Source organism: Python bivittatus, unplaced genomic scaffold (assembly GCF_059951505.1).
Source record: "Python bivittatus isolate LINGU-HERP-01145 unplaced genomic scaffold, Pbiv_v1 ctg000430_np1212, whole genome shotgun sequence".
Classification (NCBI taxonomy): Eukaryota; Metazoa; Chordata; class Lepidosauria; order Squamata; family Pythonidae; genus Python; species Python bivittatus.
This window is the reverse complement of record NW_028277071.1, coordinates 5,571,600-5,586,778: the sequence shown is the minus strand read 5'-3', so window position 1 is coordinate 5,586,778 and position 15,179 is coordinate 5,571,600. Positions and strand designations below refer to the sequence as shown.

Sequence of the window (15,179 nt, the reverse complement as noted above, 5' to 3'; positions counted from 1 at the left end):
GAAAAGGACATCTTTTTTTGGTGCTAGTTCTAGAAGGTGTTGTAGGTCTTCATAGAAGCGGTCAACCTCAGCTTCTTCAGCATCAGTGGTTGGGGCATAGACTTGGATGACTGTGATATTGAATGGTTTGCCTTGGATACGCACTGAGATCATTCTGTCGTTTTTGAGGTTGTACCCCATTACTGCCTTTCCCACTCTCTTATTGACTATGATTGCAACTCCATTTCTTCTAAGGGTTTCTTGCCCACAGTAGTAGATATAATGGTCACCCGAATTAAATTCACCCATTCCCGTCCATTTCAGTTCGCTGATTCCCAAGATGTCGATGTTCAGTCTTGTCATCTCATGTTTGACCACATCCAGCTTGCCTTGGTTCATAGATCTTACATTCCAGGTACCTATACAATATTGTTCTTTGCAGCATCGGACCTTCTTTTCGCTTCCAGATACATCCACAGCTGAACGTCCTTTCGGCTTTGGCCCAGCCGCTTCACTCTTTCTGGAGCTACTTGGAATTGCCCTCCGCTCTTCCCCAGTAGCATATTGGACACCTTCCGACCTGAGGGGCTCATCTTCCGGCATCATATCTTTTAGCCTTTTAACATTGTCCATGGGGTTTTCTTGGCAAGGATACTGGAGTGGGTTGCCATTTCCTTCTCCAGTGGACCACATTTTGTCAGAACTCTCTGTCATGACCTGTCCGTCTTGGGTGGCCCTGCACGGTATAGCTCATGGCTTCATTGAGTTACGCAAGCCCCTTCGCCATGACAAGGCAGTGATCCATGAAGGGGTAAGAGTAATATAGAGGTTCCCTATCCTTAGTGTAAAGGATGGTGTATACAAGCAAAACAAAAAACCAGAACATCTCAAAAATTAAAACAATGCAAGAAAAATATAAATCATCATCATCATCATTGTCATCATGTCTATTAGGTTCTGAAGGTTTTAAGGGCCTTCCTAAATGCAAGGAGGATAGGACCCAACTGCACATCTGGGCAGCCTATTGAACGATGTGGAGCCACCACTGAGAAAGTCTGCTTTCTAGCCCAAGCCTGCTTCACTTTCCTTGGGTGTAGGATCTTTAATACATCCTCTCAATATTCAGCTGAATAAGTAGAGTCATGTCAGGGAAGGCTGTTCCTTATACTTAGTAATTCATCAACATATTGCATCAGTGGATAGCTGTCCTGTGGCCCTATTTCAGGTGACACATGCTGTCCTGGGTAGAAGAGTCTTGGAGAACCCTCTGCAGGGGCATGCAGAAGAATTTGTTCAGCATCCGTCAGACAAAGTCACTTGAATTTACTCACATTTGGACACTGGCCTTGTTGTAGGTCCAGAGGAGATGAACAAAAATGGGCACAATAATTGTGGAAATGGGATGACCTACATGTAAGATTGGAACAACTGGAAAACTGAGAGCAAGAAATAGACAGTTTTGCTAAGCACTGGGCCAAAATTATTACTTCCAAGTAAATAATTCAAAGATTATAGCCCAAGAGGCTACCTAGTTGTCTTTTAGACCTATCTCTGAGATCAATTATTTCTTTTGGCAACTGTTTCTACTTGGGGGCATGGCCTGTGGGTTATTCCCTTAAGTATAATCATGAGTTAGTATCCCAAAGGCTTTGATAAACAGAAGATTTCTTTCTTTGTTAATGCTGGAACTATGATCAATATTGCAAGCTCAGAAGAAGGGTGAAGGTTTGGCAAATTAACTTGTTCCTTTTCTCTGAAAGAAAACTTCTGCTTTTCTTCTCTTTAAAAAAAACAACAGCTTCTGGGATCGGTCTGAAGCTTGGGAGAAAGCATGATCCATATCAGCAGTGAACTCCAGGAATGATGATCTCCACTCTAGGTTTTAGTAGGAGCATGGGGTTTCAAGCATAAAAGGGGAGAAACAGGGGCTGGTAATCAACATTTGATTTTAATTCTAGCTGGAGCAGCAACAATTGGTTCTACCTCTGAATTCCATGAACCAGAGTCAATTTTTACTTACCTATGACATTTTATACCATGGGTTACTCAGGATGACATACATGGTTCTTTATCCTTTTTAGCTTCACAATAGAACTTATGAGGTAGTTTAGATTATGACTGACCCAAAATCACCCAGTCAGAACTTGTAGCTGACCAGATTTTGACCTGTGTTCCTAATCTGACTTCTGTTCACTATATTTCATATTTTCTCTCTCCTTCACTTTTGTTCCTCCAGCGTCCTTTAGATAGGAGTGGAAAGATTTTGGGTCTGAGGATCTACTTTGGAGTATATCCACCGAGCATCCATGCAAGTAGTAACTGTATCATTGGTGATCAGACCAGGAATTTGGTTTCAGCTCAAGAACTGAGTACAGGCATCCATTCTTGGCTCCTTCCCCCTTTGTCCTCCCCCATCCTTCCTTGTATCAATAGCTTCAATTGCAGTATTTTGTTGTAAGGTCAAAGAATGAGGAGTGAGAAATATTTGCTGATCTACAAATGGTTGAAATAGATGGGTATGCTTAGCTAGGAGGAGATTATTGAACAGCATCATTGCCAGCAGAAGATCTAGATCAATGTTTTTTCTACCCTTACTTTAAAGTGGTACAAGGAGCTTGGATTTCATGGTAGATATTATTCCTTACTTACTTTTGTTGTCATACTTTAGATTTCAAGGTAAAGAGATTGATGTGTATTTAAGTGTTGCCTTGTTTGGCTGCTAAAATATCTCTTCTAATTTTCTTGCAATATCATTGTCATAGATCAACAGTTCAAGAAATCAGAATAAACTTCTAGAGAAAGACTGATGTTGGCCAACAGCCAAGGTATTGTACACTTCGCCAATGCAAATCTGATACTTGAGAGGAAAAAAATGGAACGCATCCTTGATATCTCTGGATGCCAAATGATTCTCCAGTCTAGTGATGTTGGCTGGGAAAATGGCCTGTGAGAAGGATGCAGACATTTCCTGAAAGTCTGAGGTACAGCTCAACCCTGATCCAGTTAAGTCAGTTTAGAATCTGGTCCTGGGACTATGTCTACCCTTCTGCTTGCTGGAGTTCCAAAATCTTGCTCTTAAATCACCCTCAAGGATAAGCCAAAAGCTACACTGAGTAACTTTTAGGATGCTAAAAGTCTATATAAAATGTAAATGTATTTATATTTATTAAAATATAAATGTATTATTATATTGTAATAAACAAAAACAAAGACATTGGGTTTAGGGAGAAAAAAAATCCTATCCCAGCTTCTATTTCATTTCTCTTCTAAATCTTAAATCTGGAATGTTGCCCTGCTTTTCAAGGCCGCTCATGGATATAGGCTATAGTATTTCAGCAGAAAAGCTGGAAGGCACATGTTCAGAGGCTTCAGTGATTATATAGAATGTTCACTCCTAGTTTTATATACAGTGCACAGGTGTGAGACTTCACAGTTTTGTTCAGCCAGTAACATAATATATCTATAGGAAGTCTATACCTTCCTCTGTAATTTATAGAGCAAACATGTGCATGTTATTCAGCAGTTAAGTCTCATAAACCAGTGGGGATTACTCTTCGATAAGTGAATAGAAGCACAGCACAGCAAAAAAATTGCATTTAGTATAGCCAGATAAGGGGTAGGGTTAGGGACAGAGAGTTGGCAGCAACACCATTTGTGCAATTCTATCATTTGTCATTCTCTTTTATTATCTATCTATCCATCCTAAAATCTATCTATCTATCTATCTATCTATCCATCCATCCATCCATCCATCCATCCATCCATCCATCCATCCATCCATCCATCCATCTATCCTATCATCTATTATCTATCCCTATCTCTATTTCTATCTTATCTCTCATCTGTCATCACCTTTACCTTTTCTCTGAGAGCTCAAGATATTGCAGATATAGATATAGATATAGATATAGATATAGATATAGATATAGATATAGATATAGATATAGATATAGATATAGATATAGATATAGATATTAGATGTTTATCCCACCTTTACTTTTGATAAACTCAAGATGGTGCACGTACTTAATGCTCCCACTTTCTATTTACTCCACAACAACAACCCTATGAAGTGGGTTGGGCTGAGAGAGAGGTACTGGTCAAAGCTGAGCTTTCACACCTAAGAGAGAAAGAGAAGACATGGTCTCCTAGATTCCAGCCCAGCATCTTAGCCACTACACCAAACTGGATCTCCCTACAGCAACAACCCAGTGAGGTAGACGGGGCTCAGAGAAAAAGCAAAGGGCCCAGAGTCACCCAGTGAGCTCTATGGTTGAATGGGGAGCAAGTCCCACATTTTAACCGTTATGTTCTCATATTGGTCATAGTGGATTTTCATAGACGGGGCTTAACCTGATTTTACTGGGATGTTTCTAATCCATAGATATTTAGCTTTTCTTCTTATAAAGATAACATCTACAGAAGAAGTAAGGGAGGGCAAATTACAGAAGCAACATCACACCAGTGCACCAAAAACTCTGCCTCTTCTATGCATGAGTTGCAATGGCATCCACATATATCAGCTTTTGTCACTTGATGGAAGCATTAGATCCTGTGGTTGCCTCTGTAGAATTTGGCCACTTGCACAAGCCCCATTCTAGGATAGAGGATGGGACCAGTTCAAGAGAGAGAAAGAGAACCAGAGGCAGGAATTGTCCTAATGGGTGTTGCCTGAATCACTCATCACAGAAAGGTCTTGATTTGTGCATGCACATCTGATCCCAAAAGGCTTGGATCTGCCCATTCCAAAATACTACCCTCCTCAATGGTAGAAGAAACCAAATAAATAAATAAGAAAAGAGAAAATGCCTCTAAACGATAATCTATTGTTTATATTGTCTACAAACTACAGATGATGTGAAGAACAAATTATTGCAAAGGGAACACCCTTATATTAAGTATTTAGTTGATTTAATGTAATTTGAATAAAACAAAAATACAAATTCAATTAAGTCCAGCTTAGCTTTTCCTCTGGGCTCTACTTCTCTTCATCTTGGCCCCACCTACATTTTAGGATACTGCACAGAGGGCCATGGATTAGCTATGATTCTCCCAAAAGTTGTGCATCCCTGCATTATCAGAAGATCAGAATTGTTCATGTTGAATTGGACACTAGGGATCTACGTGCTTCATTATTCAATCTGAGGAGAAGGATGCAGCTTTACTCTGTTTTAGGTTGGTGGACATTCACACCCCCTTCATGGATCACTGCCTTGTCGTGGCGAAGGGGCTTGCGTAACTCAGTGAAGCCATGAGCTATACCGTGCAGGGCCACCCAAGACGGACAGGTCATGACAGAGAGTTCTGACAAAATGTGGTCCACTGGAGAAGGAAATGGCAACCCACTCCAGTATCCTTGCCAAGAAAACCCCATGGACAATGTTAAAAGGCTAAAAGATATGATGCCGGAAGATGAGCCCCTCAGGTCGGAAGGTGTCCAATATGCTACTGGGGAAGAGCGGAGGGCAATTCCAAGTAGCTCCAGAAAGAGTGAAGCGGCTGGGCCAAAGCCGAAAGGATGTTCAGCTGTGGCTGTATCTGGAAGCGAAAAGAAGGTCCGATGCTGCAAAGAACAATATTGTATAGGTACCTGGAATGTAAGATCTATGAACCAAGGCAAGCTGGATGTGGTCAAACATGAGATGACAAGACTGAACATCGACATCTTGGGAATCAGCGAACTGAAATGGACGGGAATGGGTGAATTTAATTCGGGTGACCATTATATCTACTACTGTGGGCAAGAAACCCTTAGAAGAAATGGAGTTGCACTCATAGTCAATAAGAGAGTGGGAAAGGCAGTAATGGGGTACAACCTCAAAAACGACAGAATGATCTCAGTGCGTATCCAAGGCAAACCATTCAATATCACAGTCATCCAAGTCTATGCCCCAACCACTGATGCTGAAGAAGCTGAAGTTGACCGCTTCTATGAAGACCTACAACACCTTCTAGAACTAGCACCAAAAAGATGTCCTTTTCATCATAGGGGATTGGAATGCTAAAGTAGGAAGTCAAGAAGTAATCGGAATAACAGGCAAGTTTGGCCTTGGAGTACAAAATGAAGCAGGGCAAAGGCTAATAGAGTTCTGTCAAGAGAACAAGCTAGTCATAGCAAACACTCTTTTCCAACAACACAAGAGACGACTCTACACATGGACATCACCAGATGGTCAATACCGAAACCAGATTGATTATATACTTTGCAGCCAAAGATGGAGAAGCTCTATACAGACAGCAAAACCAAGACCAGGAGCTGACTGTGGCTCAGATCATGAGCTTCTTACTGCAAAATTTAGGCTTAAATTGAAGAATGTAGGGAAAACCATTAGACCACTCAGGTATGACTTAGATCATATTCCTTGTGAGTACACAGTGAAGGTGATGAATAGATTTAGAGGGTTAGATTTGGTAGACAGAGTGCCTGAAGAACTATGGACGGAGGTCCGTAAAATTGTACAGGAGGCAGCAACTAAAACCATCCCAAAGAAAAAGAAATGCAAGAAAGCAAAATGGCTGTCTGATGAGGCTTTACAAATAGCTGTGGAAAGAAGGAATGCAAAAAGCAAGGGTGAAAGAGAAAGATATAAGCAACTGAATGCAGATTTCCAGAGAATAGCAAGGAGAGATAAGAAGGCCTTCTTAAATGAACAATGCAAAGAAATTGAGGAAAACAATAGAATGGGGAAGACTAGAGATCTCTACAAGAAAATTGGAGATATGAAAGGAACGTTTAGTGCAAAGATGGGCATGATAAAGGACAAAAAAGGCAGGGACCTAACAGAAGCAGAAGAGATTAACAAGAGGTGGCAAGAATACACAGAAGAACTATACAAGAAAGATCTTAATGTCCCTGATGTCCACGCTGGTGTGATCACTGACCTTGAGCCAGACATCCTAGAAAGTGAAGTCAAGTGGGCCTTAGGAAGCATTGCTAACAACAAAGCTAGTGGAGATGACAGTATTCCAGCTGAGTTATTTAAAATACTAAAAGATGATGGTGTTAAAGTGCTGCACTCAATATGCCAGCAAGTTTGGAAAACGCAACAGTGGCCACGGGATTGGAAAAGGTCAGTTTATGTTCCAATTCCAAAGAAGGGCAATGCCAAAGAATGCTCAAACTATCGCACAATTGCACTCATTTCACATGCTAGCAAGGTTATGCTCAAAATCCTACAAGCCAGGCTTCAGCAATACATGAACCAAGAACTGCCAGATGTACAAGCTGGGTTTCGAAGAGGCAGAGGAACTAGAGATCAAATCGCCAACATTCGCTGGATCATGGAGAAAGCACGAGAGTTCCAGAAAAATATCTACTTCTGCTTCATTGACTATGCAAAAGCCTTTGATTGTGTGGATCACAACAAACTGTGGCAAATTCTTAAAGAGATGGGAGTACCAGACCACCTTACCTGTCTCCTGAGAAATCTGTATGCGGGCCAAGAAGCAACAGTCAGAACCGGTCATGGAACAATCGATTGGTTCAAAATAGGGAAAGGTGTACGACAAGGCTGTATACTGTCACCCTGCTTATTTAACCTATATGCAGAGTACATCATGAGAAATGCCAGGCTGGAAGAATCACAAGCCGGAATTAAGATTGCAGGGAGAATCATCAACAACCTCAGATATGCGGACGATACCACCCTAATGGCAGAAAGTGAAGAAGAACTAAAGAGCCTCTTGATGAGGGTGAAAGAGGAGAGTGCAAAAGCTGGCTTGAAACTCAACATTAAAAAAACTAAGATCATGGCATCTGGACCCATCAATTCCTGGCAAATAGAAGGGGTAGAAATGGAAGCAGTAACAGACTTCATTTATTTGGGCTCCAAGTTCACCGCAGACGGAGACTGCAGCCATGAAATTAAAAGACGCTTGCTTCTTGGGAGGAAAGCTATGGCAAGCCTAGATAGCATATTAAAAAGCAGAGACGTCACCTTGCCGACAAAGATCCGCATAGTCAAAGCTATGGTTTTTCCAGTAGTAATGTATGGCTGTGAGAGCTGGACCATAAAAAGGCCGAGCGCCGAAGAATTGATGCCTTTGAACTGTGGTGCTGGAGAAGACTCTTGAGAGTCCCCTGGACTGCTAGGAGGTCAAACCAGTCAATCTTAAAGGAAATCAACCCTGATTGCTCATTGGAAGGATCGATAATGAAGCTCAAGCTCAGATATTTTGGTCACCTAATGTGAAGAGAGATCTCTTTGGAGAAGACCCTGATGCTGGGAAAGATTGAAGGCAAAAGGAGAAGAGGACGGCAGAGGATGAGATGGTTAGATAGCATCACTGAAGCAATGAGCATGAAACTGAGCAAACGCAGGGAGGCAGTGAAGGACAGGAAGGCCTGGCGCAATATGGTTCATGGGGTCACGAAGAGTCGGACACGACTTAACGACTAAACAACAACAACAACATTCACACAGGTAAACCTTATCAGTAGGCAGGAGAGTTGTATAAGGGACTTCCCCACTTTATCCCCATCTGCAATGGTCAGATAGATGATGAAATTATGGTCAGGGGTGGCACAGGGACAGTGGCAGTGGTGGAACATCATGATGATGGTATCATGATAGCTGGAACTTAACACAGCTCTACAGCCAGTGATCATGAGAGAAAAAGGGAGTGATACTGATGATTGGCCGTTGTCTTACAGACTGTGTGGTCACAGATTTGCAGATGGCTGATGCATGATTTACATCATTCCACTGAATTTCTGATCTGACAATTACCATGGGTACGGCAACTATTTAATGTCTGCAAGAGCTAAAATGAAATATTTTGTTTGTAAATTTCATATTTCAAGAATGGAACTTGTAAAGAAGTATTTCATTTCTAGTATCTGTTGACAAATTAATGTATGGACTTTCAAAATTCATAAAAATGTCATTTTCTTTTCTTCCAGGTCTGATCATTCCCGTCAATGATTCTACTGTCACAGAGTTTGTCTTCCTGGGTCATTCCAATTCTCGGCCAATCCAGCTTCTTCTCTTTGTATTGGCCTTGGCTGCTTATACAACATGCCTAATGGGCAACCTTTTCATTGTAGTTACAGTACATGGAGAACCCCACCTCTATCAGTCACCCATGTACTTCTTCTTGGCCAACTTGTCTATGTTTGATATCTTTTTGAGCTCACTGGCTACACCCAAGCTTTTAACAGATTTAGTGACCTGTAGCAGGACCATCAGCTTTATGGGCTGTATGATCCAAATCTTCTTTATCCACTTCATTGGGGGCTCTGAGATGCTCCTTGTAACCCTCATGGCTTATGATCGTTACATGGCCATCTGCCACCCTTTGACATACATGGCCAGTATGAACCGTCCATGTTGCATCAAACTTCTTACCTCCTGTTGGGCTGGAGGCCTCATTCACACCACCACCCAGATGGTTTTGCTTCTCCGGCTCCCATTCTGTGGTCCAAACACACTGGACAATTTTCACTGTGACCTCCCACAGGTGATTAAGCTGGCTTGTGTAGACACTTATATCACTGAGCTGCTTGTTGTGGCCAATAGTGGCCTACTTTCCCTTGTATGCTTTCTTGCCTTGCTTGTTTCCTATGGTATCATTGTTGGCAGCCTTCAAGGCCACTTCAGAGAGAGTGGAGGCAAAGCCCTGGCCACCTGCAGCTCCCACCTAATTGTGGTTTTCATCAGCTTTGTGCCCTGCATCTTTGTTTATTTAGTGCCTTTCTCCAGGTCTCACATGGACAAGGTGGCTTCTGTGTTCTACACACTAATCGTACCTTCCCTCAACCCAATCATATATACCCTGAGGAACCGAGACATGAGTAATGCAATGGGGAGGTTAAAGAAGAGGTGTCTTTTCTTACATTTTTCTCGGAAAGTGGAGCAACCATGAGTTGTTTTGGTCCAGTGGGATGTAGAACAAATTCTGTTTGCCTTTTATTTTCCTCTCTGGTTCCTGTTCCTATAGGTGACAGTGCTACCTGATCTTCAAGTCAGTGCTGAACTCATGGCCTGGCAGACAACATATGGAGACAGTCTTTGTACAAAGTGGCCTAATGGGTAGCACATCCTCAACCACCACAACATCCATTGTAGCATGAAAACTGCAAATATAGAAAATACACTTATAACACGGAAAATGTTATTCATACAACTATTTTCATCATTCCATTCCAGACAGATTAAAAGGTTCCTTCTATTATTGAGCATTCTCTTCTACTGAATCTCTTTATTTCTTAACTGGAAAAAAGAATGAGTTGGCTAGGTCTGGCATATGAAATAATCCACATGATTCATGTTGTTGAGAGGACCCACATAGGCCAAGTTCAACTTCAGTTCAGCTCTATGCAGGAATTCTAATTAAAGCCCAACTGATAAATGGCAGTCCTGCCCCTACCTGAACACATCCAGTGAAGGAGAGTTCATCATCTTTTTTGGGAAATGCTTTCCCTACCAAACTGCTTTGACTGTTAGAAAGTTCTTCATAATATTCGACTAGAAAAACCCTTTCTTTCTGTAATGATTTTTTAAAATAAAACTAATCTGCTTTACACCTCAGCTTTGTCTGTGTTTCTGCTGAGTCAGTTCCCAGGTTATATTTGTGATTTTCCCAAGAAGCTTGTGATGGTAGGTATAGCTATGGGACATATGTATTGCTGCAATGCAAATGGATACTTCAACATTACCACAACTGATTCTTGGATACAATGCATCTTTGCAGTACTACAATGGGGGACATGTTGAAATGTCTCCAAGAAAGCAGAATGTCCATTCTACCTCACAATTCAAATGCTAATTTTTCACCCAATTCATGTCTCTTTAACCTGTATTTGTTACATTAATATTAAGGGATATTCATGTTTTTTCCTACACATGACACGAGAAACGCCATCTGCAAATCTCTGCATGTGACGCTGAAGAGTCTGAAAAGAGGTCCATGAGGATCTAGAAAGGATAAGGGAGAGGAAAGGGAGGCAAAGGACAACATGTGCATAACACATAAGCACCCAAGGGGCAGGGTTGGCCTTGTAATGCCATGACGCTTGTTTCATTCTTTTAATGTCATAGCACTTTGCAATGGGCACCTCTGGAGAGCCAAAGCAGGATTAGAAGGTGGAGGCCTCTTTACTGACAGGGGATCAGAACCATTGAGAAACCCTCAGGGACTCAGTCTTCCCTACGTCTCTTTCTCTTAAATGTGACAGCAAAAGAAATTATTTTCTAGAATGCCAGAAGGTAACATATCTCTTAAAGACATCTCTTGGATCCAGATATTGCTCACTGTAGTGGTAGGTTGTCAAAACAGCCCACCTTTAAGCATCTCTCACCTGGATATAAAGAAGTGATTTATATTAACAAAAAAGTGTTGCATATGCAAGGGGGTTGTCCACTCCGTCTTGCTGGGCTGCAATGGCACTTGTATTGGCCACTTGCCAAGCATGCAGGACAAGTGTAAAACTAGTTGGAGCAGAAGGTTGATGGAGAAGGACTTCCAAAAACTCATCCCAATGGGTATCTCATTCAAAGCCATGCAGTGGGATGATGCTGAAATGGACTTTAGGAGCACAGATCATTTATCTTCCACATTGCTGGCCCAACTGCTTGACAATGCAAGATTGAATTGAGAAAAATAAAATTGGCCTAATTACTTAGAAAGCTGGGAGGGGTCAGTTCCTTTCAAACATGTCCATCCTCTTTGACAAAGGAATGACATAAACAAACAAACAGGAAATCACACAAGTATGTTGGCTAGAAATGATTTGTCAAAGGGATCTTCTACTTTGGTTACTGTTGATATGGATTGTGTTGGAAAGGGGTTTAATGGTTCCCATAAACAAGGGGAACAAAACTTGTGGCTCATTGCAGAATATTAACTATGATGGCTGGAACTGAAGGAGGAGAGACTGCAGTAACATCAAGAAGGTAAATCAGCTTAAAGAGAAGCCAAGAAATTGACTGTGATGGGGCTCTAATGAAAATACCATTGGGATTCAAGAGAACAGCAATGTTCTGAGTATGTGATCATCTCATTATAGTAACCCTATGTCAATCTTCAGCAAAAGACAAAAGGAGTCCAGTGTTTTGAATCATCATCATCATCATCATCATCATCATCATCATCATCATCATCAATCACCATCATCCAGTTTTTCTTCAGATCATAGACCGTAAGAATTACCATTTACAAAAGATATCCAGGTATCCTAGTCAACTTTAACAATATGCCCTTTGACTTCTTCAATTATCTCTCCTGACTGGGGACCTAAGAAAAGGCTCATAATCCCATTTTCCCAAAGGCATAATAATGGGTCACTGAAACGATTCATTTGTACTGCTTGGTGCCCTGGGGGGAAGGAAACGGAAGAGTCACTCCCTTGTCAGTCTGTGTGCTTGATTTTCCATTTCTGGAAAGAGAAAAAGACAACCACTTTTAGATTTACCTTCATTTCAGCTTGGAGAAGCCATTAAGCAACTGGAATAAACATTGTGGATCTGTCTCTTGGCTGTAGAAGAACCATAAGTTTGGGAGAGATCAGTGAGCAGTGAGCAAAGGAAGGATGCAGTGTCCAGCTTGAGAGCTTTTGAAGGCGTTTTGACTCTACATTAATGCAAATCCAATGCTGATATAGATGTGTCTGTAGCCTCTTTTGGTCAGGTGACTTTATCCATGAAATGGGAATAAGGGAAAGAGGAAAAAAAAATTACCTCTGAGAGTAAAGTTCCATAGTTCTAAAGGAACTATTTCTGAATGCTGCATTTGAAATTGTTACAGCAAATTAGTTCTTTGCCTTTACACTAGAATACTAAGAGCAAGATACTCTTATCAGATAGACATTTGAAGTTCCTAATCACTCCTCCCTCCACTTATTCATTCCTTTTGCACTTTTGTTCACCACTCAGGGACCACAGCTCTGAAGATATCCTTATGCAGTTCAGTGCTAGCTCACAACACCAAATTTGGGAACAAGAAGAATGTCTTGGTCCAAAGAAACAGACAGTAAGTAGCCATGAAAGAGAGATGGCTTATGGATAGTAAGAGATAACTTTGTAATCATACTTGTATTTGCTGCAAAGAAAATTAGAAGCTTCTTTTTTCTATGCCTTTTTATCTTGCCTTTCTGCCTTTCTGTCTTTTTTCTTTCCTTTTTTCCTTTTTTCTGTATTAGTTTGTTAGTTTTTATGTTTTCTTTTAAACTTTTAATAAAATTTATATTAAAAAAAAAAGAGAGAGATGGCTTAAAAGTCTACTTAAGAAGGAACCATGTTCTGGCAGTATCAAAGCATTGTGCTGTGCTGATCTGGGGGGAGAAGACCTAAAATAACTTTCTCATATACGATTAACAACAACAAAAAGAATTTTGATGGAGTGTAGATTGTAGGTGACCAATATTATTAATGGAATCGTGGCTATCAATGTCATGGAGAAAATGTAGCTATGTGATCGCTAGGAGTTGAAAATAACTTGATGGCAATCAATCAATCAATCAATCAATCAATCAATGTCTTAGTGGAAGGGGGGTCTCACTCTAATGCCACTGAAATGGATTGCTAATCTAAAATGAAGAAAGCAAGCCAGCGATCTTCTAAGGATGAAAAGGGATTACAAATCTGAATGAAAATAAGTTAGCAACCTTTTCAGTGGTCAAAAGCAGCCACTCCAGTACCCTGTAGGTCACTGAATTATCTCTTTGGGTGTATTTTACACACACAATGTATATTTTGGCCTTGGCTTGGTAGTACCTTTCAGACTTCAAACATATCCACACTACCTAGGCCAATTTTTCTTGAATTCAGTTGGCTTACTTCTGACCAGCCTTGTATAGAATTACACTGTACTAGATGACTGATACACTCTGAAAATTATTTGCTGGAATTAGTGAGTATACAAATCTTTATTGTTATAGCTGTTTTTTCCTCTGGCTAATAGCAGCTGTTTGTGTATAGCCTGCCCTTTTCAGAATTAAGTCAGAAGTTTGATTTATGTCTATGATGACCTACAATGATTTACAAGACACCCATCAATACTGAGAGGTCTTTGACTTCAGTGGAGTAACTTCCAGAGAGGGAGGTATAGGATGAATCATTTTAAAGGGAGGAAATTCTCTCCTTGGAGAAGTCTGTGAAAGAGGGAAGAAGAGAGAAGAGCAGGGACATCAATATCCTACTGATGAGTTTTTGTAGAAGTACAGAGCTGGGGATTCCCACAAAGCATCATAGCTTAGATGGACCTTGGCTGGATACAGAAGTCATCCTTTATGACGCTAAACTGAAGCATAATTAGTAGGGATTCCTTCTCTCTTTGTTAGTGGTCCTGAAAGAAGGATGGCTTCAGGGTGCACTTAGCTAGAGACCACATGTAGGGATAACAAAGCATTCTTATGTGTACCCCTTGGGGGACAGATCTAAAATGGATTGACATCTATAATAAATTTCTTTTTGGGAGAAATGTGGGTTGTAGGTGTCCTACACTGTTTGGTGGGATTGGCAAGACTGTGGGTATTCTATTGCCTATGTATTAGTGGGGAGGGAGCAGGTTGTTTTTCTAGGAATGTAGAAATGCATTGCTAAATTAATATCCAGTGTAGCTTTGGTAGCAAGCAGATCCCCCAAAGAAGAAAAGGGATGGTGAATTTGGATGCTGAGGATGAAGCAATCTTTTAGTGTCCTGCAGATCACAGAATTCTGATAGATAGGGGTGTGTGTGTATTGCACAGAATACTTTTATACCACACATATACTGCAGTATAAAAGCATATATGTATATGTATATCTATATGCTTTTATACTGCAAATATATACTTATTTTTGTAGGGAATAATTCCATGGAGACATTGTGCTGACTTCTGACCAGTCATGTGTACAATTGCACTGCACTACACATTTCACATGAGTCTGAAAATTATTTGCTTTATTCCTTGGGTCTATAAATCTTTAATCTCATGCCTCTTTTTGTCTCCTGGTCAGTAGTAGCAGGTTATGTAAAGGGCCACGTTTTCAGGACTATGTGCCGAATTTTTCTGATGACTTAGAAAACATTTCTAAGATGTAAATATTTTCTTCGATGGAATTGTTTCTGGACCAGTGGGTATGAACTATTTTAAAGGGTGATAATTTTCCACTTGAAAAATTGAAGAGGTAGATTAGAAAAGATGAGAAAAGGGCATCAATAGCCTACTGATTATTTTTCATAGAACCATAAACCCATGAGATTCTTGTAAAGAGCCATGG

The 15,179-nt window shown here is 40.7% G+C and overlaps 1 protein-coding gene across 1 annotated transcript; it reads left to right on the top strand.

The window, feature by feature from the left end:
• Positions 1-8,709: 8,709 nt before the first annotated feature.
• On the top strand, positions 8,710-9,843 carry LOC103067595 (olfactory receptor 4Q3-like). The gene is made up of 2 exons (XM_007444800.2): positions 8,710-8,713; positions 8,882-9,843. The coding sequence occupies exons 1-2, from the start codon at positions 8,710-8,712 to the stop codon at positions 9,841-9,843; spliced, it is 966 nt and encodes a 321-aa protein (XP_007444862.2).
• The last annotated feature ends 5,336 nt before the right edge of the window (positions 9,844-15,179 follow it).